The sequence below is a fragment of the Sturnus vulgaris genome, chromosome 19 (genome assembly GCF_052056855.1).
Source record: "Sturnus vulgaris isolate bStuVul1 chromosome 19, bStuVul1.hap1, whole genome shotgun sequence".
Lineage (NCBI taxonomy): Eukaryota > Metazoa > Chordata > Aves > Passeriformes > Sturnidae > Sturnus > Sturnus vulgaris.
The window spans coordinates 12,697,847-12,724,129 of NC_142261.1; the positions used below are offsets into that span (position 1 = coordinate 12,697,847).

Sequence of the window (26,283 nt, forward strand, 5' to 3'; positions counted from 1 at the left end):
GCATTCCTGTTTCTAGGTGGGTTTGCAAATTGTTGGTAAAGTTGTAGTAAACTCAATTTGCCCTCATCCAGCTCCATCACCTGCTTTTATCAGTACTGGCTGTGCCCTGTGCTCTTACCTGGCCTGAAAATCAGATTTCTGTATTCACCCTCTGTGTTTGGTGACTGTGGGTGGTGGATTTTCTTTGAACAAATAAAAAATAGATATAAAACTTCTATTTCTTTTTAGAGCAGTATTGTGACATCCAGGAATTGTATGAGTGCTGAATATATGAGGATTGTTTTCTTGGCTCCGTAAGAAGGGGGTCTTTGGAAAAGTGTGCAAGGGAAGGGTGGATATCTATTGCTGGTATTTTAAACACTAGGAAAACTCCCCAAAATGGACTTGGGCTGCTTTGAGAGGGATTTGGTGACTCCTTTTGGTTCCCTGGGGGATCCCCGGCAGGAGAGAGGGTGAAAGCTGTGCTGTGATTCCAGCCTGATCCGGAGCAGATTCCAGGCTGGCAGAAAGTGATTTTGGTGTTCATGGTGCTGAAATCCAGGGGTTCACTGGACAGGTCAGTGCTGGTGTCTGTGCCAAGAGCAACTCACCTGCCAGTCACCCTCAGAGGCATCTGATTGCTTTGGCTGGGGCTGGAGTCAGTGCAGCAGAACTGGGAATTGATAATCAGAGTGGAAAAGAAGGAATGCAGGTTTGCTCTGTGTGCTGCTGTGATCTCTTCCCTGGAGATGCCCTGTCTCTCCCCACAATGACTCACAGGGTTTTCAGCAGAACTTGAAAAGAAAACTCAAACAACCAAACAGGCACAAGATTAACCAGAGAAACAATATCTCCTCCGACAAGGGAAGGAGGATGAGTGAAAGTAAATTTTTCATATGGGAGAAGGACAGCTGAAGGTGCCACATGGGTGATGGTCAGTGGTGCAGGAAATGTGCTGGAGCCCCAGGAGAGGCTGAGGGAGCTGGGAAAGGGGCTCAGCCTGGAGAAAAGGAGGCTCAGGGGGGACCTTGTGGCTCTGCACAACTCCCTGACAGGAGGGGACAGCCGGGGGGGTCGGGCTCTGCTCCCAGGGAACAGGGACAGGAGGAGAGGGAACGGCCTCAGGCTGGGCCAGGGGAGGATATTGGGAACATTCCTTCATGGAAAGGGTTTAACAGCCATGTGGATGTGGCACCTGGGGACATGGGTTATTGGTGGCCTTGGCAGTGCTGGATTAATGGTTAGACTTGATCTTAAAGGTCTTTTCCAACCTCAACAATTCTGTGACTGTCTGGGTCTAGGAAAAGATGGAGACAAGTGCTTATAACAAGAGAAAGGAGAGAATTATCAGGTCATAGGTTTAAATGGAGCAGGAATAATTAATATTTTGTACAACCTCCAATTAAATGGTGGCACTTGCTGCCGGGAGCCAGAAAACCCGGGGAGACTCAACAGATTTGGGCACAGTTTCATCCCCTGGGGTACAAGCTGTAACTGTCTGGGTATGGAATGTGACCTGGGGGCTCCTTGTGCAGCACAGCTCTGACAGTGAAGGATCAGTGCCCAGAGGAACCACTGCCTGTGCCCTGTCCCAGTGTCCTGTTTTCAAAATACCAATTGCAGTTTGCTTGCTGGGGAAGAGATGGAATTTCCTGGGGTTTTAGGCTGACCTTGTGCGACCATCCCGGGGAGGATTCACTTTGAAACCAACACCCTGTGCTGTGGGTCAGTGATCTGGGACAATGGGGGTTGATTACTTGGGTTACCTGGTTATTCCTCCTGCCTTCATCCATTGTTTTCTTCTTGAAAAACGGGGAAGGATTGCTTTTAGGGGCTTTCTGTGGACTGCAGGAGGGTGGGAGCTCTGGGCAGGGGGGAGGAAGAGAGTTGGTTGTGCTGGTGCTGCCCTCTGCTCTGGTCCTGGGGTGAATTCCTGTTGCAGTTGAGTGGAAAGGGAAAATCCAGCTCTGGAGAGGGACACTGGAGCTGTGGAGATCCCACTGCAGGGTTGGGGTGCAGTTGGGTGGGGGAAAGCCAAGGGGCAGCTCAAGTGAGCAAGGAGTTCCCCTTCAGCATCCCAGATCCAGCCTTTATGGCAGCATTAAAAAATAGCCAATCCTCAGCTATTCCTCCATTATTCCTCAGCTTTCCCTTTAATCACTCCACTGATTAATGTCACTTTTGTTGCTCAACTCATATTGTCTGTTTTTTCTCCTTTTTCCAAGGCAGGGGCTTGTTTGAAAAAGCCATTTTGATTTGGGCCTGTGACACTGCAAAGCATCTGGCACCTTCCCTGTCCCATTCCATGAATTGTCCCCTTGTTGCTCCCCCCGGCCTCACAGAAGCTCCTGGCCAGGTGGCCTTGGCTTGTGGCTCTGCTGGGGTTGTGGCAGGACAGGACAATCCCTGTCATTGTTGTCCCAGCTCATCCTGTAACAGTGCAGCTATTCCCAGCTCTTCTGACAACAGCATTCCCTTTTCCCCTCCTCCCTGGGAGTGTCCCCATCCCTGTGAGCTGTTTTCCCTGTGCTCAAGGGCTCGTGCCTGGAGGCACCTGCCAGCACTGTCACCTTGCTCTTCTAATTGTCTTTTTATCCTTGGAGTTTTGATTTTCCCAGGATAGCCAGCTGTTGTTAGCTCTGCCAGGAGCTGCTGCCATGAGAAATAGAATTGGCAGTGCTGCTGCTGGAGTTACTTGCTTGAATTTTCCATTCCTAATGGTTCCTGTCTCCTCTTGGTGCCTTCTGCTCTCACTTGTGTTCCCTCCTGCAGTGGCAGGATGCTCTGCTCCCCAGTTTCCTGATGGATTGGGGTGGGTTAGTCCATCTCAGCCACCCCCAGTGAGCTGCAGGTAACACTTCAGCTCCTCCTGCCACAGCCACAGGGATGCTGGACGGCAGGAAGGGTTTGCAGAGGGATCTGGACAGCTGGATCCATGGGAACCTGTGCCAGGGAGAGGGACTTTGGACAAAGGCCTGGAGTGACAGATTAGATAGGATACTGGGAAGAAATTGTTCCCTGTAAGTGTGCTGAGGCCCTGGCACAGGGTGCCCAGAGAAGCTGTGGCTGCCCCTGGATCCCTGGAGGTGCCCAAGACCAGGTTGGACCAGGGGCTTGGAGCCACCTGGTCTAATGAAAGGTGCCCATGGCAGGGGTGGGACTGGATGAGCTTTAAGGTCCCTTTCCACCCCAAACCAGTGTAGGGTTCTCTTATCTGCAGAGCCTCCAACTGCTCTCTTCTCCTGGCTGCTGCCTGCTGGTGCAAACATGAGGAGGATGGGAGGAATCTTTGGATTTTTCTATTTCTCAAGCCAGGAACCACTTCCCTCCCCTCCCTCCCCCGCCTTGTTATTTTTCTAATCTGTTTTTAATTCCCTTGCTGCTGTTTTCCACTCCACTTGCATGTGGGGATGAAGTAACCCCAGAGCTGAGCTCCCCTCCTGGCTGTGGTGCTGCTCTTCCCGTGCTTCCCAGGTACCACACCACGTTCACTGCTGTTGTTTTGCAGCTGTAATCCGTGATAATCATTCCCAGTGAAGGAGCCCAGAAAACAGTACTTACATAACAGCAGGAATTAAACATTCCAGCAGGAGCTCAGAGCAGCCAGCAGTATTTAGGCCATTCCTGCTGCTCCAGCCTCATCCTCCAGAGCGAGTGAAGGAGTCGTGGCTGCTCCTCAGCACTGGATGGTGTCCATGGTCCAGTGGAAGGTGTCCCTGCCCACGGCTTTAAGGTCCTTTCCAACCTAAACTATTCCATGATTCTGTGACAGGACACAGGGAATGGCTTCCCACTGCCAGAGGGCAGGGCTGGATGGGATATTGGGCAGGAATTGTTCCCTGGCAGGGTGGGCAGGCCCTGGCACAGGGTGCCCAGAGCAGCTGTGGCTGCCCCTGGATCCCTGGCAGTGTCCAAGGCCAGGTTGGACATTGGGGCTTGGATCACCCTGGGACAGTGGAAGGTGTCCCTGCCCATGGCAGGGGAACTGGATGAGCTTTAAGTTCCCTTCCCACCCAAACCATTTTGGGATTCTGGGGTTCAGAAGTGGGGTGGGAATTGATGTCACAGCTCCTGCTGCTGTCCAGTGCACATCCCCTCTGCCTGCCCTGCCCTGTGCCACTGCCCAGGGAATGCTGGTGCTCCATTCTCTGGGCAGTCACCCTGTCCTTTCACCCTTTTGGCAGCCTCTTGGAATGGTTTAGGGCTCCTGAAATCCCTCAGCAGGGTTGGCATTCAGCTATGTGTGGTGAGCCAGGCCCCGTGGCAGTTTCTCGGTGGAGCATTTTGGGCTCCAGTGTTTTCAGCGTTCCAGGTGAGGCTGCAGCAATAACCCCCTGGAAATTAACGCAGGAACGTGACAGAGCAGAGGAGGGCTGGGGGCGAGGCTCTGGGAAGGGCTGGCACAGCAGGAGGGGAGCAGGGTGGGCAGGAGGCTCCGTGCCCACGCTGGAGCTCAGGAAAACGCTCCTGCCGGAGGAGGGGGTGGGATGTGCAGCACGAGGATCCTGGGGGAGGTTTAGATTGGATATTGGGGAAAATTCCTTCATGGAAAGGGGGGGGGGTCAGGCTTAGGAACAGGCTGCCCAGATGATGGAGTTGCCATTCCTGGGGGGATTTAACAGCTATGTGGATGTGGCACTGGGGTGTGTGGGAGGCCTTGGCAGTGCTGGGGAGCAGTTGGGCTCGGTGATCTCAGGAGGGCTTTTCCAACCTGAGTGATTCCACAATTCTCTGAACTCTGCTGGCACGCCAGGCCCCTTCTTTCCTCACCAGGGTGACCTGGGACAGCTGTGGTGAAGGAAAAGGCCTTTTTCTGGCTGAGCTGATGCAGAAGGAGTTTGGTGTAGGAACACCAGGAGGAGAAATCCTTCTGGGTTCTTGCTCAGTCCTGCCTGGTGCCTGTGGGAGCTGGGAGGGTGGGCAAAACCCAGGGGCTAAAATATCCTGTTGTACACATAGCGCTCAGTTCATGGTGTGGCAAGTTGGAGAGCAGATTCTTCTTCAGCAAAAATGGGAGGGAGAGGGATAAACTCCTATGGTGAGGATTGTGCTGCCCCTGGAGTTAATAAATAGTAGGGAAAAACTGGTTATAAATTGATAAAGTGATAAATATCAGGACAGAATGGTCTCTGCTGTGCCATGCTTGTAGGTACCACAAAGCCATTCTTATTTCCAAAAATGCTGTGGATTGTGTTACTGGTTTGTGTTTCTCCCATGCCCATCTCCTCTGTTTCTTTAAATCTATTTTTTCCTTCATTTCATTATTTATGGCCCTTTCCTGCTGTGCCCTAGACAAACCCTGTGAGTGTGTGACCTGAGTAAGGGGATTTCCATCATTCCATGTTTTCCAGCTGTGAGTATAAGTGAGTGTTTCCTTTCTCTTATTCTCAGTGCCTTTTTTTGTTGTTTCCACAGGATCTCCTCCCTTCCACACATCTTTTTGACAAAAGAATTTCCCAAGGTCACTTGGCAAGTCTGCAAAGCCCAGAGCAATGACCCTGGGCAGCTGTGCCCACATTTCACCTGAACTCAGGGCTAATTATTTCCCTTGGGGAATTGCAAGTGGTGCTTTGTGACCTCCAGCCAAAGGGGTTGGAGCAGCCTTTGCAAGGTCATAGAATCGTGGAATGGTTTGGGTCAAAGGGACCTTAAAGCTCATCTTGTCCCACCCCCTGCCACGGGCTGGGACACCTTTATCCCAAATGGGCAGAGCTTTGCCATTCCCAGTGCCCAGCTGGTGCCCTCCAAGGAGGGAACATCTGCACTGGGTTCATCCCTACTCAAATGAAAGTTCCCAGAATGACAAACAGTCAATGTTGGCAAGTGCAGCAGGGAAGGAGCATCAAGGATCATCCTTCCCACTTCTGCACCCACGCAGAATGGGGGATTTTTAAGATCCCAGGGAATACACAGTGCTTGCCTGGCAGGGAACCAGGAGGGACTCACCCTTGGTGACAAGGCTTTGGTGTTTGAGCAAGAAAACACTTTAATATGCTACAAACTTGTTATTTTTCACAACAGGCGAAAAAATGTGGTTTCCCTAAGTACCAGTGACACACCAGGTTTAGCTTGGGAAGACTTTCAAAAATATTTGTGCTAAAAATAATATCAAAACTTTCAAGCACTTCTAGTGCTCTCTAAAATGGGAATATGCATCGTATTTATGTGCTGGAAAACCTTACCCCCAAACTAAGATTCACAGGTTTCTGGAAAAATGACACAGAGTAGGGGACTGGACTGGGCTTTATCCACTGGGAGAACCAAAGGATGAGAGTACCTGAAGGTGGCCTACAAGAAGGATGGAGAGGGACTGGGGACAAGGGATGGAGGGACAGGACACAGGGAATGGCTTCCCACTGCCAGAAGGATGGATGGGATATTGTGAAGGAATTGTTCCCTGTGAGGGTGGGCAGGCCCTGGCACAGGGTGCCCAGAGCAGCTGTGGCTGCCCCTGGATCCCTGGCAGTGCCCAAGGCCAGGTTGGACATTGGGGCTTGGAGCAGCCTGGGACAGTGGGAGGTGTCCCTGCCCATGGGATGAGCAATTCCAGTGCAGGAGTTCCCAGCATGGTGAGGGGATGTGGTGTCCTCATGGAGATGGGGCTGCAGGAGGGGGACAAAGCCAGGTCCTTGCTCACCCTGGCTCATGTGCCCTGCACTCTCAGTGCTGGGAACAGACTCTGGTTACTGATTTTTAAGGCAGGTTTCACCTGTAAGTAGATTTTAATGCCACCTTTAGCAGCACAACAGGAATTTTCATACAATTGGGAGCACCAAGGGGGGAGATTCCCAGCTCAGGGAATCAGTTCAGTATCTCACTGTTATTGTCAGTCATTCAGAATTCCCACGGGCTTTCTTCTTTACCTGGCACAGCAAAAGGCTGTTGGAGATAAATCAGGTTTGAACTCTGAAAACAATAACAGTCCTTGCTAATTAGAAATGAGTCACTGAGTGAAAATTGATCCTTCATTGGGTCTGAGGGCATCTCTGGAGGGTTGGGCTGGGGCAGAGGGGGAGGTGGCAGAGCTGTTGGACACTGAGGAATGAGGAACTGGGAGGGAACCTTGTGGTGTTTGTGTCTCATGAAGCCCAACAGCTCCTGCTCCTGGCCACAGAAGGGAAAATAGGATTTGGATTGGTGGTGGGATACAGCAGCTCTGTGCAACTCTGGCTGGGCACAGGGAGTCCCTCAGGGTTCTCCCTGCACATAAAGGAATTTGTGTTGGATGTTCATTTGTTACCCAGGTATCAGGGAATTGCTGGGACTCACAGTTTGAGGGAACACAGCACCTGCAGAGCCATGTGTGGCTTCCATCCCCATGGGATTTCTGACATCCCTCTGGACAAGGTACAAGGGATATGTGAACATCCTGCAGTTACAGAATCGCAGAATTGTTTAGGTTGGGAAGGCCCTTAAACATCACCCAAATCCCTCCATTCCCCAGCCTTGCTAAGGCCACTACTGCCCCATGTCCCCAAGTGCCACATCTACATGGCTGTTAAACCCCTCCAGGGATGAGAACTCCAGCATGGCCCTGGGCAGCTGTGCCAGGGCTAGACAATAATTTTCCCTGAAGAAATGTTTCCAAAATCCACCCTGAGCCTGCCCTGGCCCAGCCTGAGGCCGTTCCCTCTCCTCCTGTCCCTGTTCCCTGGGAGCAGAGCCCGACCCCCCCGGCTGTCCCCTCCTGTCAGGGAGTTGTGCAGAGCCACAAGGTCCCCCCTGAGCCTCCTTTTCTCCAGGCTGAGCCCCTTTCCCAGCTCCCTCAGCCTCTCCTGGGGCTCCAGCCCCTTCCCCAGCTCCCTTCCCTTCCCTGGACACGCTCCAGCCCCTCCAGGGCTCTCTTGTCAGGAGGGGCCCAGAGCTGTCCCAGCACTGGAGGTGTCCCAGCAGTGCCAGCACAGGGGACGGGCACTGCCCTGCTCCTGCTGCCACCCCAGGGCTGGCACAGCCCAGGTGCCTTTGGCCTCTTGGCCACCTGGGCACACCTGAGCTCGTGTCCAGCCACTGTCACCAGCACCCCCAGGGCCTTTCCTGCTGGGCACTCTCCTGCCGTGTTGTTGCTCCCTGCTCCCATCCCAGGCCATGCAGCAGGAGCAGGTTGCCCTCTCCTGGTTCGCTGCTTCCATGGATTCCTGGCTGCCTGTGGAGCTTTCCCAGCTCTTACATAATCCCTGTCCAAGCCCTTGTCCAAGGCCAAGCCCAGCCTTGGAGGCACTGAGATTATTTGCTACCTGTGCTTCACTTTGCAACTGGCCTTTAATGGATGTCTTGGAAAAGAGGGATTTGGCAGGCAGACCTTGCTTGGACATTGCAGTAGGGCAGGAGAGTCTGCTTTCCCGTAGGGAAGAGCTGCTTCTCCTCTCGCAGCATTCCAGCCCCTTTCCCAGCCCCAGACTGAGCCCTCAGGCTGCTCCCAGCACGTGGGGACCCCCAAATTCCCCCTGCACCGCCACTCCGGGCTGGCAGTGGCTCATCCAGCTGGGCTGTGCTGGCACCTGGTGGTGCCTGTGAGTGTCTGTTCAATTCAGCTTTGTCACCTCCTGTGCTCCTGCAGCGCCTCGGCTCCTCCCTGTGCTGGAATCTGATGCCAGCAGAGGCTCCTTTGGGCTATTTTCCCCGATCCACCTGGGAAATTTAGAATGCTTTTGGAGTTTCAGGAGTCTTTAAGCTAAAATTGTCACTCTAGGGAGTGAAGATCAACTTGCAGAGGATATAATGCCACTTTTATTCTGCTCAGCTTTTTATTTTATTTGAGGAAAATCTCTCTTGTGTAATAACTTGGAGCGTCCTCCACTGGCTCCATTGGTGGGGGGTGGGATGGGATTCATGGAATGCTGCTTCTGCTGGGAGGTCAGATGGGGATCCTGGCCCTGCTGGGCTGGGGACATTTGGTGCCCTGGGTGGGCTCAGCAGCCTGTCCTGCAGGAACCCTGTCCTGGGACAAGTGTGAGCAGGGATCCAGCTCCAGCTTCCCCCAGGAAGCCGTGCTGGAGGTGAAACACAAACCCTAGCGTGGAGTGCAGAGCCACTTCTCCAAGGGTGGATACAGCACCAGAGCCTGCCTTTTTCTATGGAAAATGACTTCTGATGGTGCTCTAATAACATCATGTTGGCAGGGATGCTGCTCCTGAAGATGGATAACCAGGGAGTTTTGACCTCACTTATTAGATTTGTAGCTTCAGCTAAAAATTTAGCTCTAAGGAGTGTTTCCAATTTAAAATGAATCTCTTCAGGGAGCAGCTCTCCCTCTGGCAGTAACTCATTCATGAGCAACTCAAGTATTCATTTACTGTTAAAGCTCGACAAGGGAAGGGAAAACAAAGAGGACTGAAAGCATGACAAGATGATAAACACCCAATTTGGGATTCTCCCTGAAATGTGCTGGTAGGAGCTTAAACTGCTGCCAGAGCCTCACTGAGAGGTGTGGTGGGTGTTGGATTTAGGAGCACAGTGGTGACAGTGACACACTGGGTTATCCCTCAGCTCCTGACAGGATGGAGGGAGGAAGGGCTGAACCCTTGGATGCAGAGAGCAGCAGCAAGAAGGATCTGATGGTATAAGGTGCTGACACTGACTTGGGAGAAGATGGAGGGGCACAAAAGCTGTTACTCCTTTATAAACAGGGTCCTAGGTGCTGCAGGTGGAGGTTTTCCAGCCATGGAGGTTGGTTTATGAAGAGGGAGTTCAGGCTGGAAAAATTTCCTTCATGGAAGGTGTTGTTAAACACTGGAAGAGGCTGCCCAGGGAGGTTTGGAGTGTCCAAGGAGGGCCTGGATGTGGCACTCAGTGCTCTGGGCTGGTGACAAGGTGGGGATGGGGCACAGCTTGGATTTGATGGCCTGGGAGGGCTTTTCCAGTGATCCTGAGATGTGTGGTGGTGAGGAGGTTGGTGCTCCCAGTGCTGCCAGGTTCAGAGCTGTGACCTGCAGGCAGCCCAGGAGCACAGGCAGCATCACTGCTCCCTCCTCCCAGAAATGGGGCAGGGTGTGCTTGTTGCTGGCAGGATTCCCTGCTGGAGGAGCAGAGCCCATTGCCATGGAGAGCGAGTGGGGCAGGCAGTGCTGCCATCCCAGGGTGCTGCATGGGGCTCCTGCCTGAGTGTGATTCCTGCACACTGCAGGGAATAATGGACTCCGTGGATCTCTGTCTATCTGTGTGACTGGCTCTGGAATTCCCAGCTAAGCCATTTCTCCTTCTGTAGCTCTGTTGTTTTAAGGCAGCTCAAGTGGTTCCTCCCTTCCCTCTCTGCCTGACCTAGAGGAGCATTTTCCTGCTCCTTTGCCTCCTTGGCATCTTGTCATTAGGCAGTGCAGAAGAAATGTGCTGAAGGGTGAATATCTGGCTTTAAACAAGGAAAGGAGTGAAAGAAACTCAAATTCCCTCCAGGTTCTTCCTCTGCTCTCTAGCCCCTGGCTGCAGGATGGAGCTCCTGGATGAGCCAAGTTCCTCCAGCAGTCTGGGAGCAGAATGTTGGAGTGTGATGGAAAACTCAGGTATGAGCTTTTCCAACTGCCTGTTTACATTAAAACAAGGATATTTTCATTATTCCACTGATTTCCTTCGTGAGGGTGAATTGTGTAACTGAAGGATCCAAGATTTCCATAGCACACAAACCCACCATGGGATTCTGTGTCACCAGGATGGGGCAGGTGGGAGTTTCTCACACTTCAGCAGCATTTATGAGAGGAAGAAAATAAATGGAGTCAGGAGCAAACTGTTAGTAACATCCAGTTGTTGAGCAGAGCTGTTGAAGAGCCTTCAGGGAGCTGTTCCTCTGGAGACAACCTTTGTGGTTGACCTGGGACTATGCTGGATTCTTGGCATCCCTGGTTTGAGATCTGCAGCCTGGCTTAAACTGCTCAGGACCTGCAGTGGTGTTTCCTGGGGATATCCAGGGGCTGGAGTTCTCCTCAGTCAGGAAGGAAAATCCCCCCAGTAGAAGTGGTAGGTTTTTTCCTTTACTTTTTACTATGTAAATAATTCTTTCTTTAATTCACACAGAGCAAGAGAGAAGATCCAGTGTTACCTCCTTGTCCAGAGAAGGTTTCAAGTGCTGAATGGGTTTCCTTTTGGGAAATCCTAGAAGTTTTCTGACAATATAGGCCCTGGGAGACTGGCTTTTCCTGGGAGGGAAGAGAGGACCAGGAAGGGTTGAAGAGGCCCTGGCACAGGTTGCCCAGGGAATTTGTGGATTCCCCTGGATCCCTGGCAGTGTCCCAGGCCAGGTTGGATGGGGTTTGGGGTACCCTGGGACAGTGGGAGGTGTCCCTGCCCATGGCAGGGGTGGCACTGGGTGGGATTTAAGGACCCTTCCCACCCAAACCATTCCACGATTCTGTGATATTTAAGACACATTCACTTCACTCCTGTGTGTTTGAATTTATGTGGGGTGGTTTTGGGCATCTACTGTAAACAGACAGCAGGAGTTTGGGGAGTTCAGGGACACCCAGCCCTCTAGGAAACACTTAAAAGAGTCAAATTGTATTAAAAGCCCCAAAAGCAGCAGAGGATGAAGATATTTTGAGTGTTTTCCAATACAACGAAGGTTTTTGCAGAAGGAAGTGCCACTTCTCCTTTGTGTCTGCAGGGGGCAGAGATAATCTCTGCAGTTGGAGCAGGGAAGGAATTTGAGGGTTGGGAATAACTCTGCCTACAAAGCACAACAATCCCAAAGCAGGAACACCTGGAATCAACGCAGCTGTTTTATTTTGGAATAGTTGGGCATTTCTGGGAAGAGTATTTCAAGGCAATATTAGATTATATACAGTAAATTACTACATTTAATATCTCCTATTTAGTGTATTATGATGTATTTCAGTGCAGGCACAAGTCCCCAGAATTATTTTTAGGTGGTTTTATCACCATAAGATTTGAAGCAAGGACTTGAAATTGGGCAAGGAATGTCTGTGTCACCCTTGACATGCAGCTCTGCCCTGGTGTACTCCAGAAGAGACCCCAAAAACGGGCTGGTTTTGGACTTTTCCACTGGAAACTTGTAAAAGGTGACATTTCCTAAGTTTATCTTTTTTTCTGAGCTCGTTTTCCATGTGCTGGGGCAGCACAGCTGCTGTGAGTGAGGTGTGGGAGAGGGAGAGGGAGAGGGAGAGGGAGAGGGAGGAGGAGGAGGAGGAGGAGGAGGAGGAGGTACTCCCAGCCCTGAGCACGGGGAATGAGAGCTGCGGAGAGGGGAAGGGAAGGGAGGAAATGAGGATATGGAGCCTGCAGAGAGCATCCCGGGGGAAGGCTGATCCCACACCCCCCAGCCCTGTCCCTGCCCCTGCCTCCCCTCCGGAGCACTGGATGAGGAAGAGGTGCTGTGGGAAACGCAGTATGTAATTCCCTAAACCCTGCCTGGAGGGGGGCTGAGCTTTCTGGGTGCAGTGTGTGGGGCCGGGCTCCTTTGGGGTGTTCAGTGGGTTTGGAGGTGTTTGGGAGAGCCCCTGGAGTGGGTGAGACATTTGAATTGATTATAAATGGATCAAGTGATGGGTGTTGCCATATGTGAGGGGGTCCTCCAGTGGGGCAGCCCTTCCTCCCACCCTGCCCCGTGCTCAGGCTGGATGGGGCTTGGAGCAGCCCCATGGGGCTGGAACGAGATGGGATTTAAGGTCCCTTCCCACCCAACCCGTTCCATGATCGTGCCTGGTGCAGGGAACCTCTGAACCAGGGAGAAGTTATTGTAACTGCTCCAAATAAAGCATTTCCAATCGGTTTTAATGGATGAGCTGGAGTTTGAGGTGGTTTGGTCCCACTGGTCCTGGCAGGGCTCTGTAACAATCACCTGATGTTTTTGTCAGGTGGTTTGGGAGGTGGATGAGGCAGAGCTGCAAAGATATTGGAAAATTAGGGGTTATGGAGGCTTTCAATATTAACCAGATAATGATAAAGGAGATGTCAGGCTGAAGAGTGCAGCGACTGCAGCTGGGAGTGTTGTTGGCAACACTTGGGAATGGGAAAACAGAATTCTTGAAGTTCTCCAGTTTGTTTTGGAATTTCATCAAACTTAGAAAAGAAGTCAGACCAAACTCAAACTGCAGTAATCCTCTGACCTACCCGCCTTGTTTTCTTGCAGGCAAAATGTTTGGAAAGTCGAAGTTGCATTTTTAAGTGGCTTTTAAAATTTGATACAGATTCTGGGAGCTGAATGGTCTGGTGTTGCTGGGAGATCTGTGGTGTGGGATGCTGTGTGTGCCATGAGGGGATGGATTGTCTCCTCCTGCTTCCCCTCACTCTCTGTGTTTATCCCAGCCTTTCCCTGGCCCCTCATCCAGCCCTGGCTGTCCCACACCCTCACTCCTGTTGTCGTCTGAGCCACCTCCTGAGTTTTAGTTGCTCAGCAAGAAGAAACATCCTGATTGCAGCATTTCCCTTGGAAAGAAATGAGAAGGCTCATCCTGACACAGAGCAACAGGGCAGGGAGCCTTTCCCAGGCCCCTTCTGCTATTCCTGGGAGCCAGGTAACCCCTGATTTCCAGCAGAACGAGCTAAATCCAGGGACAAACCTGCAATCTGATGATAAACAGGGAACTTCAGGACTGATTTCCAAATGTTCAGATGAGTGACTTGAGGGTGTGACTTAAATATTGGCAGGAGGAGGCTGGGGTCAGCTGGCAGAAAATCTTAGGTGTTTTTTTCTGTGATCCTGCCTTGGTTTCCTGCAGCAGGAGTGGAGCTGAGTTGTGTGATCTCCATCCCTGCTGATCAGGGGTTGGGAATGAGGATATAATACAGAATATAAATGTCTATGTGTGTGTATATATTGCTCTGTATAGGGATCGACTCTGGTCTCAGTGTCAAAAGCCAGATCCTGCCTCCAGCTGGTCCTTGGATCTGATATCTGAGTGGGAAATGCTTGTTTTGAGCTAAATCCCATCAAGACCTGCCTCTCCTCTCTAATTAAAAATCCAGTCTCTTGTGGTGGTAATTTTCCCCTTAAGAGCTGCCGATTCTTACCCAAAGCATCAATAAATGTTCCAGTAATTTAATAAAATCTTTGTGTGTATGTGCACTGCCAGCATTACTTTCCTTGGCTTGAATGCACAGAGTAAAGATAGTGTGATAGTGGCTGAATTCCTCCTTTTTCCACATGGAATTCTTGCACAATCCCTACCTCTGTATTTAAATGTGTCCACAGAAAGTGGTTCCAACTTAAAAGCCGGAATACAAACGTTTTCTTCTTGCTGTCAAATCCTTGTAATCCAGCTGGAGTGGGAAAAAAAAAAAAAGATCAAATGTAAACTGTTAATCCATGTGGGTCCTGGAGATTCCCAATTCGTGCTCCATGCTCTGGATCCTGCTGCACACACGCAGCAGCTCCTGGCTGCAGCTGCTGGGCTCTGAATTGGGGTTTATGCCGCATTTTTCCTCCGGAATTACTCATTCCCTCGAGACCGGGAAAATTAAAGCTGGGAAAATCCAGTGGTTTTGGAGTGGAGGGGAGAGAAAATGGATCTGAGGAAGGACAGGGCTGGAGGAACCTCCAGGCGTTTGTTACTGTTGGAGCTGTGGGATGTAAAATGTGGCCGAGTGACTAAAATGGATAATGGACTTTCTGATAAAAAAAAAAAAAAAGGAATTCTGGTCTTTATTTTAAGCCAATGTCCTAAAAATAACCTCCAGCAGCATTTAAAGGGACAAGCTTCCAAATCTCTCCCTCCCTCCCCAAAAATCCAGCATCCCTTTGGGTTTGGGGCTGGATATCCAAGAGCAGCGCTCCGGAGCCGGCTCCCTTGGAGCTCCCCGGGCTGGGGCTGCTGGGGCCGTTCCCCATCCCGTTTTTTTTTGGCAGGATGAGGCGTTTTTCCGGCAGGGATGGAGTTAAGGGCTGCTCCGTGGTGCATGCTGGTATGAGGCTGATGATGGAGCCGTAGTGCCCTGCTAGCGGCATGTGCCGGGAATGGATGATGGCAAGCGTGCCACTGGAATAAGGACATTTCCCCGGGCCGTTGTCTCTTCGTTGCTGTGGGTTCTCCTCCATGGCAGCCATGTAGGAGGCAGGCTCGGCTGAGCGATCCCGCGGTGGGGATGAAGGGTAGGGGCTGCTGGGAGACAGGATCCCTCCGCTCCTTCTGCAACGCCGGCTGTCTGAATAAATTCCACAAGGGTCAGTGGCCTTCCCGGCCTTCCCCATGGATCCCTGGGGCTTCCCTTGGGGCTGCTCTGCTGGGGTGTCTGCCCGGGCTGGGGAGGGGCTGTGTGACCCCACAGCAATATTAGGAATGCACGTGTGGAATCTGCCCTGCAGGCATCACTGTGCTGCATCCCTGCTGGGTGTGCTTGGACATGGACAAAGAGTGGGGTTCCTGCTTTATCAGCTCTTTAAAAAAGTCCAGACTGACTCAGATTAATACAAAAAATCCTTACATTTGCTGATAATTTGTTCTTTTCAGGCACCTTTAATTGCACATTAAGGGGTATTTGGTCTGTTTGTCATGGGTAAATCAGTCCCTGTGTTGGTGTCAGGATGTATTTTTTTAGTTCTAAGCCAAATTCCTTTGGAGTTGAGATGGAATGAGGGTGGTGCTGTTGTCCTGTGCTGCTCCCTGCCCACGCCATGGTGAGAGGCACAGATGTTCTCCAGGAACACTGAGCTGTGATTTAAGGTGTGCACTATTAATGTCCTATCTGTCACTGCCCTCTGTGATATTCCAGGTGTTTCCTAGTAGAGCTCAGTGCTGGGTGTGCAGGAGCATTGGCCTTTGTGGGATAAAGGATGCTCTGCCCAAATCTGCACTGGTTTGGGGCAGAAATCCCCATTTTGGTGTTTTTCCCTGAGAGGGATGAAGCAGGAAAAGGCTGGGGGTGGGTCCTGGCTTTCAGTTCAACTTTTGTGTTGCTTCGTGGCAGCACAAAAATTCATGGAAGTGTTCCAGGCCAGGCTGGACAGGGCTTGGAGCAGCCTGGGACAGTGGGAGGTGTCTCTGCCCCGAGCAGGGGGTGGGACTGGATGAGCTTTAAGGTCATTCCCAACCCAACCCATTCCATGATTCATCAGTGGAGGGGCTGAGCAAAATCCAGTGTCTGGATGGTGAGAAATGAGGATTTGCAGGATGTTCTTTGCTTTCTTTGCAGACCAGAAACAGCTTCTCTGATCCTGGGCACTGGCAACTCATCACATCCCATGTTTTATTTCTATCCCTGCTGTGTTCCAAGGGTCTGTCTGCAGGGACCTGGGAACACCTGGTGATTCACACCTAGGCCATGTGATGGTGAAATCCAAATGTTGTTTCTTTGACGTAGTTTGGGATAATGGCAGGACAAGAGAATGGCTTCCCACTGCCAGAGGGCAGGGCTGGATGGGATATTGGGCAGGAATTGTTCCCTGGCAGGGTGGGCAGGCCCTGGCACAGGGTGCCCAGAGCAGCTGTGGCTGCCCCTGGATCCCTGGCAGTGTCCAAGGCCAGGCTGGACATTGAGGCTTGGAGCAGCCTGGGACAGTGGGAGGTGTCCCTGCCCATGGCAGGGGTGGCACTGGATGAGCTTTAAGGTCCCTTCCCACCCAACCCATTCCATGATCCCATGGTCCTGTGTCACTGTGCTCCCTCCTGTGGTCCCATCCTGCTCTCAAGCATCGCTTAACAATAAATTATTTTATCTAAATGCAATTTCCTTCCTCTAGAAAAGGGTAAGGAAAGGAGGAATGCAAATAGGTCAAATCAAAATTCAAGCAATTGAAGATTTACAGCTGGCTTCAAATGACCAAAAAAAAAATAAAATCTTTTTTATCAAATCCAGATTGCCCCCTTCCCCTTGCTTTCCTTCTGGAGCTGTTTTTCCAGCTGGGTGACGTAAGGACATGCGTGTTCCAGGAGTTCTGCACAGAGCTTTACATAACGAGGCTTCAGTGGAGAATAAAATGCCCCAAACCAGAATTATTCTCATCAAAAGCTGAAACCAGCCGTGTGTGAAAATTCGGGGGAAGGTGAGTGGTGAGCACTGGAGAAACAGGGCTTGGGAACTGCAGGGAAGAACCTGGGGAGATGATTCCAAGTGTGTCTGAGGTGAGATTGGGGTATTTCCATGGCTGGCCTGGTCTTTTTCTGCCCCCAAAGCATCTTTCCCCCATTTTTGGTGGTATTTTGGGAAAGCTTTGCAGTGACATAGAAGAACTTTCTCTGTCTGGTAGGGTAACATCCATTTCACACATGTGGAATAAATTTGACAAACCCAGAGGCTTTGGCCCTGGGACATGACAGACAAATATTTGTGATGTTTTAACAGCCAACTGAACCCCAAAGCTGGGAAAATGTTGGCTTTTAAAACCAATTTACTGTAAAAACTGTGATGTGCAAAATGTGTTGCTCTGGTAAGCACATTCCCCATTGGAAATGCAATCTTTTGGATGGGAAAATACATCCCAAGGAGGCTTTGCTTTTCATTTGGAAATCCTCATGCTGTGATTTTTTTTTTCCCCTACCAAAATTTTGTCCTTAAATCCACTTATCTCCTCAAAAGGAGTTGTCTGAAGCATGTTTAAAATGCTGATGACTTTTAATGAGCAGCCCAGGGAAAAGCTGGGCCTGGCTCTGCTTGGCAGGAGGTTCCTTGGGAACAGAAGAGCTCAGCCTGGAGGCTTTGGGTGGCTTTAGGAGTTCCTTTTGTACTTGTAAGATAAAACCAATTATTGAATCTTTGAGTTGAATGATTCAATATTTCAGAATGATTGGGTTGGAAGAGTCCTTTAAGCTTCTCTGGTGCCACCCCTTCATTGTTCAGGGACATCTTCCACTGTCCCAGGCTGCTCCAAGCCCTGTCCAGCCTGGCCTGGGACACTTCCAGTGTCCAAATTGTGCCAGTGCTCTTTTGATTCTACAGAGACGAAGGTGAAGATGGATTTAAGGAGATGTTTTGTTCTGTGTTTGTGTTAAGGGGCTGATCTGGCTCAGTCAGAGCTGATGGGATCATGGGTTTTGGGTTCATGGCCAAATTAAGGAGGCAGGACTGTGGTGCTGAAGTCTTTAGAGAAAGAAGGATGCAGACACTTCACTTGCTGTGCACAGAAAGGTCTGTGGGTAGCTTACAGACAAAGATAATTAGCTTATCATTAGTTAATTCTGAGGATCTCAAAGCTCTTGCCAGGTGAAGCAGCGCTGTTCCTGCTTTCAGAGGGCATTTCCATCAGGAATTTCCCTCTCCAGCTCCATGCTGTGTGTTTGGTGCTGGGTTTCTTACCATGCCTGAATGCAATCTGTCATTAATATTTGATGATGACATGGATTATCCTCAAAGGAATGTCAGATCCTGGGCTGCACCTGGCCCACGGCTTCAGCACACAGAGGGGACCATAAAATAGATGGAAAAATGCATTTCTCTCCCTACAGACATGCAGAGTGTATTTATTTCATGGCCCAGCTAGGAACCATTTAAATGAGTGTTTAAAGTCTGCTCAGGAATGAGCTGGATTAAATTTCCAGGAGGACCAAGCACAGGTGGCTGCTGGAGTGTGGATGATGGACAGGCTGTATCCTGCTCCCAAAGCAGGTATGTTGGTTCAGCCTTTCTCCAGATTTATGTAGAGATTGCTTGACGTGGGGACCTCTTTCCTGAGAGTTTTGGCATGAGGAGGTGCTGAATCCATCAGTTGCATCCTGGTTGTTCAGCTCCTGGGTTAAGAGTCTGGAGTTTGGGCTGGGGCTGTGCCTGGCTGGAGCTGCTGGAGGTGTTTTGTTGCAGCTTTAGCAGTTGTGGCTGCTGATTTATTTGTGAAAAGCACTTAAAATCTGTAATGAGGGCTGATGGATTCACCTTGTTTAAAATTAAGCCACGGCTGAGTCATGGGTCACTCAGGGTGCACTGAATCTAGTCCTGCCTGGTTTCCTTTGCTGTGGATGGTTTTTCCAGGTGAAATAAGGATGTAGGAATGTCCATGGAGATGTTTGGAGATGCTTCATGTTGTGGAATCCTCTCATTTCAGGAAGTGGGAGCTCAGGGAGCTCAGTGTGAGCTGCGATGTCCAGGTCAGAAGTGGAAGGAAACCCTTCCCCTGTGACTGCCCTTGACACCCACCCAGGGCTGGGGGAGGTGTCTGTGTGTACTGGGCTGTGCCAGGGGGAATTCAGGCTGGAGCTCAGGGCAAGGTTCTTCCCCCAGAGGGTGCTGGGCACTGCCCAGGCTCCCCAGGGAATGGGCACGGCCCCGAGGCTGCCAGAGCTCCAGGAGCGTTTGGACAGCGCTGCCAGGGATGGACAGGCTGGGATTGTTGGGGGGTCTGTGCAGGGACAGGGGCTGGATCCATGATCCCTGTGAGTCACCTCAGGGTATTCCACGATTGCATTCCATGATTCTCATGGGGATGAGCTCATAGGGCAGTGAGTGTCCATGGGGCCATCAGGGAATGTCACAGTGTCTGGAGCTGGCCAAGCCCACCCTTGGCATCAGGGAGCCCTCAATGCTCAGCAAAGCAGCAGATCATGTGCTCAGGGCAGGGCATGTTCATTTTCTTTCCAAATGATATCCTCTCTGCCCTGTTCCCTTTCATTTTTAGCAGTTGTGAAGGTGGATTCCTGCCCAGGAGCACATGTGGCTTGGCTGGGAGAGGATGCATCCCAAGGATGTGCAGGTGCCATGGAAATGGTTCAGGGACACGGTTTAGGGTTGGGCCTGGAAGTGTTGGAGGTTAATGGTTGGACCTGATGACCTTAAAGGGCTTTTTCAACCCAAATAATCCTGGGATTCTGTGACATGGATGCACTGCCTAGGAGCTCTGGGTGCAGGCACAAGGCAGGAGTTGCTCTGCACCTCAGAGCTGATCAGCAGCAATCACTAATAACAGGAGTTTATTAGCTTTATCTTAATTACAAAGCACAGTAATTAGGGAGGAAGTGGCCATCTTGACAGCCTGATGGTGTTAATTAGAGACCAGGAACACTCTTATAGGATTGGAAGGGAGATGAACTCCCAGCTCCATCAAAGGGCTCTGCCAATAGAGACCCTGGCTGCAGCAGCAGTAGATTTCTTTATTTCTTTTCCTTTTTGCCTGATCTATCTGCACTGACATCCAGCACAGCACTTCCTTGGGGGGACTGTGCAGCATGGAGTGCCCTTCTCCCTCTGTGCTGACCTGCTGAGACATTCCAGGGATGGACTGGTTGTTCTGAGGAGCTTTTGGCAGTAAATCATTGACAGGACCTGCTGTGCAGGGAGCAGAGCTTGGGCCAGCCCCAGCCCTGCCTGCTCTGTGTCCTGCTGCTGGAGCAGCTGTCAGTGCAGTCAGTGCTGCTGTGCTGCTGCTTCCTGCAGAGATCCAACCTGGATTTACCTGTGCTCCCACGGCAGGAGCTGAGCCTGCCCGGGAGGGGCTTGGGGTTGTCCTGGCTGTGAAGGAGGTTGGTGCCAGGCATGGGGCCCATGTGGGATTGTCCCTGGCTCACCACAGGCAGTGGAACTGTGACTTTATGCTCTAACCTGGGACATGTGACAGTGCCCCTGGCTTTGAGGACAGGTCTGTTATCCTGTGACACTCTGAAGTCACCTGTCCTTGCAGGGGAGGTGACCTGGGGAAAGAGGGGCTGGAAAGCTGCTGATGGGAAAAGCCCTGGAGGTGCTGGTGACAGTGGCTGGACACGAGCCCAGGTGTGCCCAGGTGGCCAAGAGGCCAAAGGCACCTGGGCTGTGCCAGCCCTGGGGTGGCAGCAGGAGCAGGGCAGTGCCCGTCCCCTGTGCTGGCACTGCTGGGACACCTCCAGTGCTGGGACAGCTCTGGGCCCCTCCTGACAAGAGAGCCCTGGAGGGGCTGGAGCGTGTCCAGGGAAGGGAAGGGAGCTGGGGAAGGGGCTGGAGCCCCAGGAGAGGCTGAGGGAGCTGGGAAAGGGGCTCAGCCTGGAGAAAAGGAGGCTCAGGGGGGACCTTGTGGCTCTGCACAACTCCCTGACAGGAGGGGACAGCCGGGGGGGTCGGGCTCTGCTCCCAGGGAACAGGGACAGGAGGAGAGGGAACGGCCTCAGGCTGGGCCAGGGCAGGCTCAGGGTGGATTTTGGGAACATTCCTTCCTGGAAAGGATGGTCAGACCTTGGCAGGGTCTGCCCAGGGCAGTTTGGAGTCCCCATCCCTGGAGGTGTCCAAGGAAGGCCTGGATGTGGCACTCAGTGCTCTGGGCTGGGAACAAGGTGGGGATCGAGCACAATTTGGACTTTATGGGCTTGGAGGTTTTCCCTGCCTGTGGGTTCTGAGGGAGTAGGACTGAAGTCCAGAGGCCCAAGGGATGGAAGTTGGATGCCTTTTTGGGGCTGCTGCTGCCCCCTGCCACCCTCCCCGAGCCTGAGGCTCTTAGCAGAGCGGGGTGCTGGGAGGCTCCCAAGTCCTGCACGTCTGTGCTGTGCCTTTGGCATGTCCTGACCTTTGGGAATTGGAGGAGGGTGGATAACTGACACCCCTGGATCCTCTTACCCCGGGTAAGCTGAGCCCTGGCAGCTCAGGAGGGTTTCAGTGCCCATCAGGACGTGTCTCCATCTCGGTGCCCGCACTGCGGCTCAGCCTGGGGTGAGCTGAGCTGGGGGCCTGCAGGGATGTGCTGAGCCCTGATCCCGAGGCAAGAGACGTGGGAGCTGCTGGGTTTGGGAGAAGGGAGGCTCAGCTGCTCTCTCTGAGCTGCTCTGGGTGGCACAGCAGTGGTTTGGGATTGGCTGCCCGTGTCCCAGCACACCGTCACTGCTGTTGTCCTGGTGCTGCCGGGCTTTGCTGTTCCCCTGCAGAGCTGTGGCTGTGACAGGGACAGGGCAGTGATGGCCCTGTCCCTTCCCTTCCTCCCTCTCCCTCTGCTCCCCCGCCCTGGGAGTGAGGGCCCTTGTCATCCCTCTCCTTGTTGACAGGGTTAGTGAGCAAGGAGAGAGCTGACAGGAGTGTCCTTGTGTCCTTTGCACATCTCCCACTGCTTTCTGGGAGCAGGAGAAAGCCTGGGGCAGGACGTGTGTTCCCTGCTGCTCCGAGAGTTCTAGAAAAAAAAGAAGCTCCTGGTAAAAAACATAAAATAAAAAAATCCTAGGCCAAATTGACTGTGGTGAACCCCTGGGAGTGGTGCTGGGTACAAGGATGATGTTATCCTCAGGGATGGGAGCTCTCCAAGGCCATTGGCTTCCACGTGTCCTTCCCTGATGGATGTCAGGGGAGAGGCCAGCCCATCTGTGAGCTCCCCTCCTCACCCTGCTGACATTGGAGATGGACCTAGGGCTGGAAAATGTTTAAGCATCATAAAAAATGGATGTTCAGTGATGCAGGAGGAGATATCCAAGACATGGGATGGTTTTGGTAGCAGCAGCCAGGACTTGCTGTTGTCTGTGCAAGAACAGGGTGTCACTCCCCAGCTGTGACAGTGCTCACTTCTGTGAGTTTCTGCTCTGAAAAAACTCATTTCCTCCAAAATACTTGAATTTTTGTTATTTTTGGGATTGTTCCTGGCTAAGGAAGCTGCTCATGCCTGGCCTAGTGTCCTGCCTGTCACCCTTTCAGGGACTTGGGGACTTCTTGTCCCCAAGCTCATGGTGCCACCAGACTGTGGCAGCTGCTCCATTTCAGTGTGGGGGAGTGATGCAAATCCGTAGTAATCACTGCATACTGAAGGATTCAGTGACTAAACGAACAGAAACAATTAATTAACAAGTTTTGTGCATTTTCTGACGTACTTTGGACAAGAACAAGTGACTAAATTATTTATGATGCCACTTGAGTCCATGAGCTAAATATTCTCTTGGAGATGGTCTTGGAGCTGCAGGCAGGGCAAGTCCTCCCTGCTGGGATGTCTTGGATCAGATGTGGGCTGTGAATTCAGGGGGTACAGAGAAATAAGAGCAGGGCTGGTTTAATGAAGGGCAAGTGGGAGATGTTCAGTTGGATGTGGATCTTTGAGAGGCTCAGAAAGGGACACAAAGGTCTGTGCCTCTGTCCTGCTGATACGGATCTATCCAGGGATGAGAAATGCTTTCAGACAGCTTTGGGAGGGGCTGGTGGGGAGAGTAACTGGATATCCAGGCTGACTGCAGGATTTTGGAGTGATGGGGCCTCCTGCAAGGTCACCAGAGCTCAGAGTCATGGAATGGTTTGGGTGGGAAGAGACCTTAAAGCCCATCCCATTCCCATCCCCTGCTATGGGCAGGGACACCTCCCACTGTCCCAGGCTGCTCCAAGCCCCAATGTCCAGCCTGGCCTTGGACATTTCCAGGGATCCAGGGGCAGCCACAGCTGCTCTGGGCACCCTGTGCCAGGGCCTGCCCACCCTGCCAGGGAACAATTCCTTCCCAATATCCCATCCAGCCCTGCCCTCTGGCAGTGGAAGCCATTCCCTGTGTCCTGTCCCTCCATCCCTTGTCCCCAGTCCCTCTCCAGCTCCCCTGGAGCCCCGTTAGGCACTGGCAGGATCTGCTGGGATCTCTGGACACTTCTGGGCTTGCAGGAGAGATGAGGAGCTGAAGGTGATGCTGCGGGCAGTGGGGCTGTGTGCTTGCCTCCTCCCAGTGGGGCCAGTTCTGGCTTTTCCCACAGGAATTCCTGGCAGGGATGCATTTTCCAGGTGTGACAAAGAGGCAGTCACTGTCCCTGGTCCCAGCTCTGCACTCCAGCTGCTCCTGGAGGGGTCAGCACTTTGTGTGTCACTGCTGTTCTGAGCTGCAGAATGAATAAGTTTCTATTTTTATCAAGCCGTTATTTTAAATTTTTAAAATTTTCTTTCCTGACAATGAGCTGTGCTGCTGAGCCCCCAATTATCTGCAAATGAGCTGTTATTTCCCTGTAATCACTCCTTCCACTCCATGTTTTTGCTCATTGCTATTCACAAGTGCCCAGGGGACAGGAGGGACATTTGGCCCTGTCCAGCAGGACGAACTGTGACTCTCCAGTGCTCCTACAAAAGCATCAGCTGGGTTCATTTTATCTCCTCTCGTGTTCCTGCCAGCTCTGCTCCTCAGTCTCTGAAATTCCTCTTCAGGAGGTTTCAGGGCTGGGTCCATATTTTCCATAGAGCTTCCCAACTTCTTGTCCTCTTGGAAATAGGGATCAGAGTATTGTAGTCAAAAGGCAGAGGAAAAAACCAACCACCAATCTTCCACCTCCTCCAAAAGCCAGCAAAGTGGCATCTTGCAAAGCTCTCTTGGCTCTTCCTGAGAAGAGTTTTGGACAGATAGTGAAGAATTCCACTGGAAAGGCTTGTGGAAGCAGTACTGATGCCTGCCTGTGTTTCAGCCCACATACCTATATATATATATATATATATATATATATATATATATATATATATGTAGGTATTTATTGAATCACAGAATGGTTTTTAGGTTGGAACAGACTCCTGAGAGCATCAAGTCCAACCATTCCCCAGCCTTGCCAAGGCCACCACCGCCCCATGTCACCAAGTGCCACATGTACATGGCCTTCACATCCCTCCAGGGATGGGGACTCCAGCACTGCCCTGGGCAGCTGTGACAGTGCCTGACCCCCTTTCCATGAAGGAATGTTCCCAAAATCCACCCTGAGCCTGCCCTGGCCCAGCCTGAGGCCGTTCCCTCTCCTCCTGTCCCTGTTCCCTGGGAGCAGAGCCCGACCCCCCGGCTGTCCCCTCCTGTCAGGGAGTTGTGCAGAGCCACAAGGTCCCCCCTGAGCCTCCTTTTCTCCAGGCTGAGCCCCTTTCCCAGCTCCCTCAGCCTCTCCTGGGGCTCCAGCCCCTTCCCCAGCTCTGTTCCTTTCCCTGGACACGCTCCAGCCCCTCCAGGTCTGTCCTGCACTGAGGGACACAGGGACAGTGCTCTCCACCCCTCAGGCTCTGTGTGTCACAGCTGCTCCGTTTTCCAGCTTTGCTTCTTGAGTATCTCGAGTTGTTCCTTATGGATTGTCAAAATGTCTCCAGTTGACTTTTCCAACTTCTGCCCAACCCTGTCCTTCTAGTCTCTGTCCCTTTGGGATGTGTTTCCCAGCCCCAGTGCCATCAGGGCTGTCCTTTCCTGGGACACTCTGGGAATGCAGGATCCCAAGCTGGCCATGGGCTGCTGAGGAATTAGCAGAAATCACCTCATGTCTCAGATTTGCCTTTTCTGTTCCTATAACCCTGAATTCATCTGCTCTTTTAAAAAGTTTTTTAAAGTTCCATTGGAATTTGTATGGATTTAGAAGTAGCCATGACCAGTGGCTCCCAGGGTATTGGGTTGAGTCTCTCCACTTATGGAGCCTTGGATTGATCACATCCTGCATCTCATCTCCATTCCTTCAGTGTGTCCATCCTATTTGTAGTTTAAACCCTGCCTTTTGGTGTGTTTTAAACTCAATCTGTGTGATTCTGCAGCCTGAATTTCAACTTGCTGGGGTTGTTCAGCTGTTTGGGTGTTGGGAAAATCCCATTTGTGCCAGGAACTGCATGACTGCAGTCCAGACAAAATGCAGCCTGTGCTGCTCAGGATTATTGACTAGGAACATCATCATTTTGTAATTGCAGCAATAAAATGTTCAGTAGCTGGGCTGAGAATGCTGCAGTGGTGGGAATGGAGATGCTTTGTGCTTTCCCACTGCCCATTTTTGTATCCTGCTTATTTTTGTAGAATCATGGAATGGTTTGGGCTGGATAGGCTTCAAGCCCGTCTCCTCGCACCCCTGCCATGGCCAGGGACACCTCCCACTGTCCCAGGCTGCTCCAAGCCCCAATGTCCAACCTGGCCTTGGACACTGCCAGGGATCCAGGGGCAGCCACAGCTGCTCTGGGCACCCTGTGCCAGGGCCTGCCCACCCTGCCAGGGAACAATTCCTTCCCAATATCCCATCCAGCCCTGCCCTCTGGCAGTGGGAGCCATTCCCTGTGTCCTGTCCCTCCATCCCTTGTCCCCAGTCCCTCTCCAGCTCTCCTGGAGCTCCTTTAAGCCTGGCAGGGGCTCTGAGCTCTCCCTGGAGCCTTCTCTTCTCCAGGTGAGCACCCCTAGGAGCAGTGGCCCTTGATCTCTGGGTTTGCTCCGTGGGCCCTCTCCACCTGCTCCCACTGAAAGTGACTTCAGGATATGTCCCAGCTTGTCACAAGCAACCAAGTTTTCTATTTTTAGGCTCCAATTTGCCTGTGCAGCTTTCCCTTTGCATTAGCAGGAAGAAGCAACAGCCCTGCCAGGTTGGTGGTAATTGCTGAGCGATCACCCGGATTTGGAATGATTTATGAATGATTATTTTCCCTACTATTTTGATGATTAATTCTCAGTGTAATTCTTTCTAACCACCAAAATTCTGCCTGTTCCTGCATCTGCAGCTGCTATAAACCTCATCCATCTCCCTGGCAGCCGGGCCAGGCTATTAAATATAGATCCCTGCTCCATTTAATATTCATAGCGATTAAAAGTGATGAAAGCA

General features: G+C 51.7%; 1 protein-coding gene across 12 annotated transcripts in view; it reads left to right on the top strand.

The window, feature by feature from the left end:
- OSBP2 (oxysterol binding protein 2) overlaps positions 1–26,283 on the top strand; it is a 94,719-nt gene that overhangs the window by 28,343 nt on the left and 40,093 nt on the right. The window contains exon 1 of one of the 12 annotated variants that reach the window (XM_088176222.1): positions 14,694–15,085. The exons of the other annotated variants lie outside the window; for them this stretch is intronic. Within the exon in view, the coding sequence (XP_088032348.1) occupies positions 15,007–15,085 (79 nt within the window). The 5' untranslated portion in view covers positions 14,694–15,006. Of the gene's footprint in view, positions 1–14,693; positions 15,086–26,283 lie in introns of those variants that run through there. 12 annotated transcript variants of the gene reach the window in all.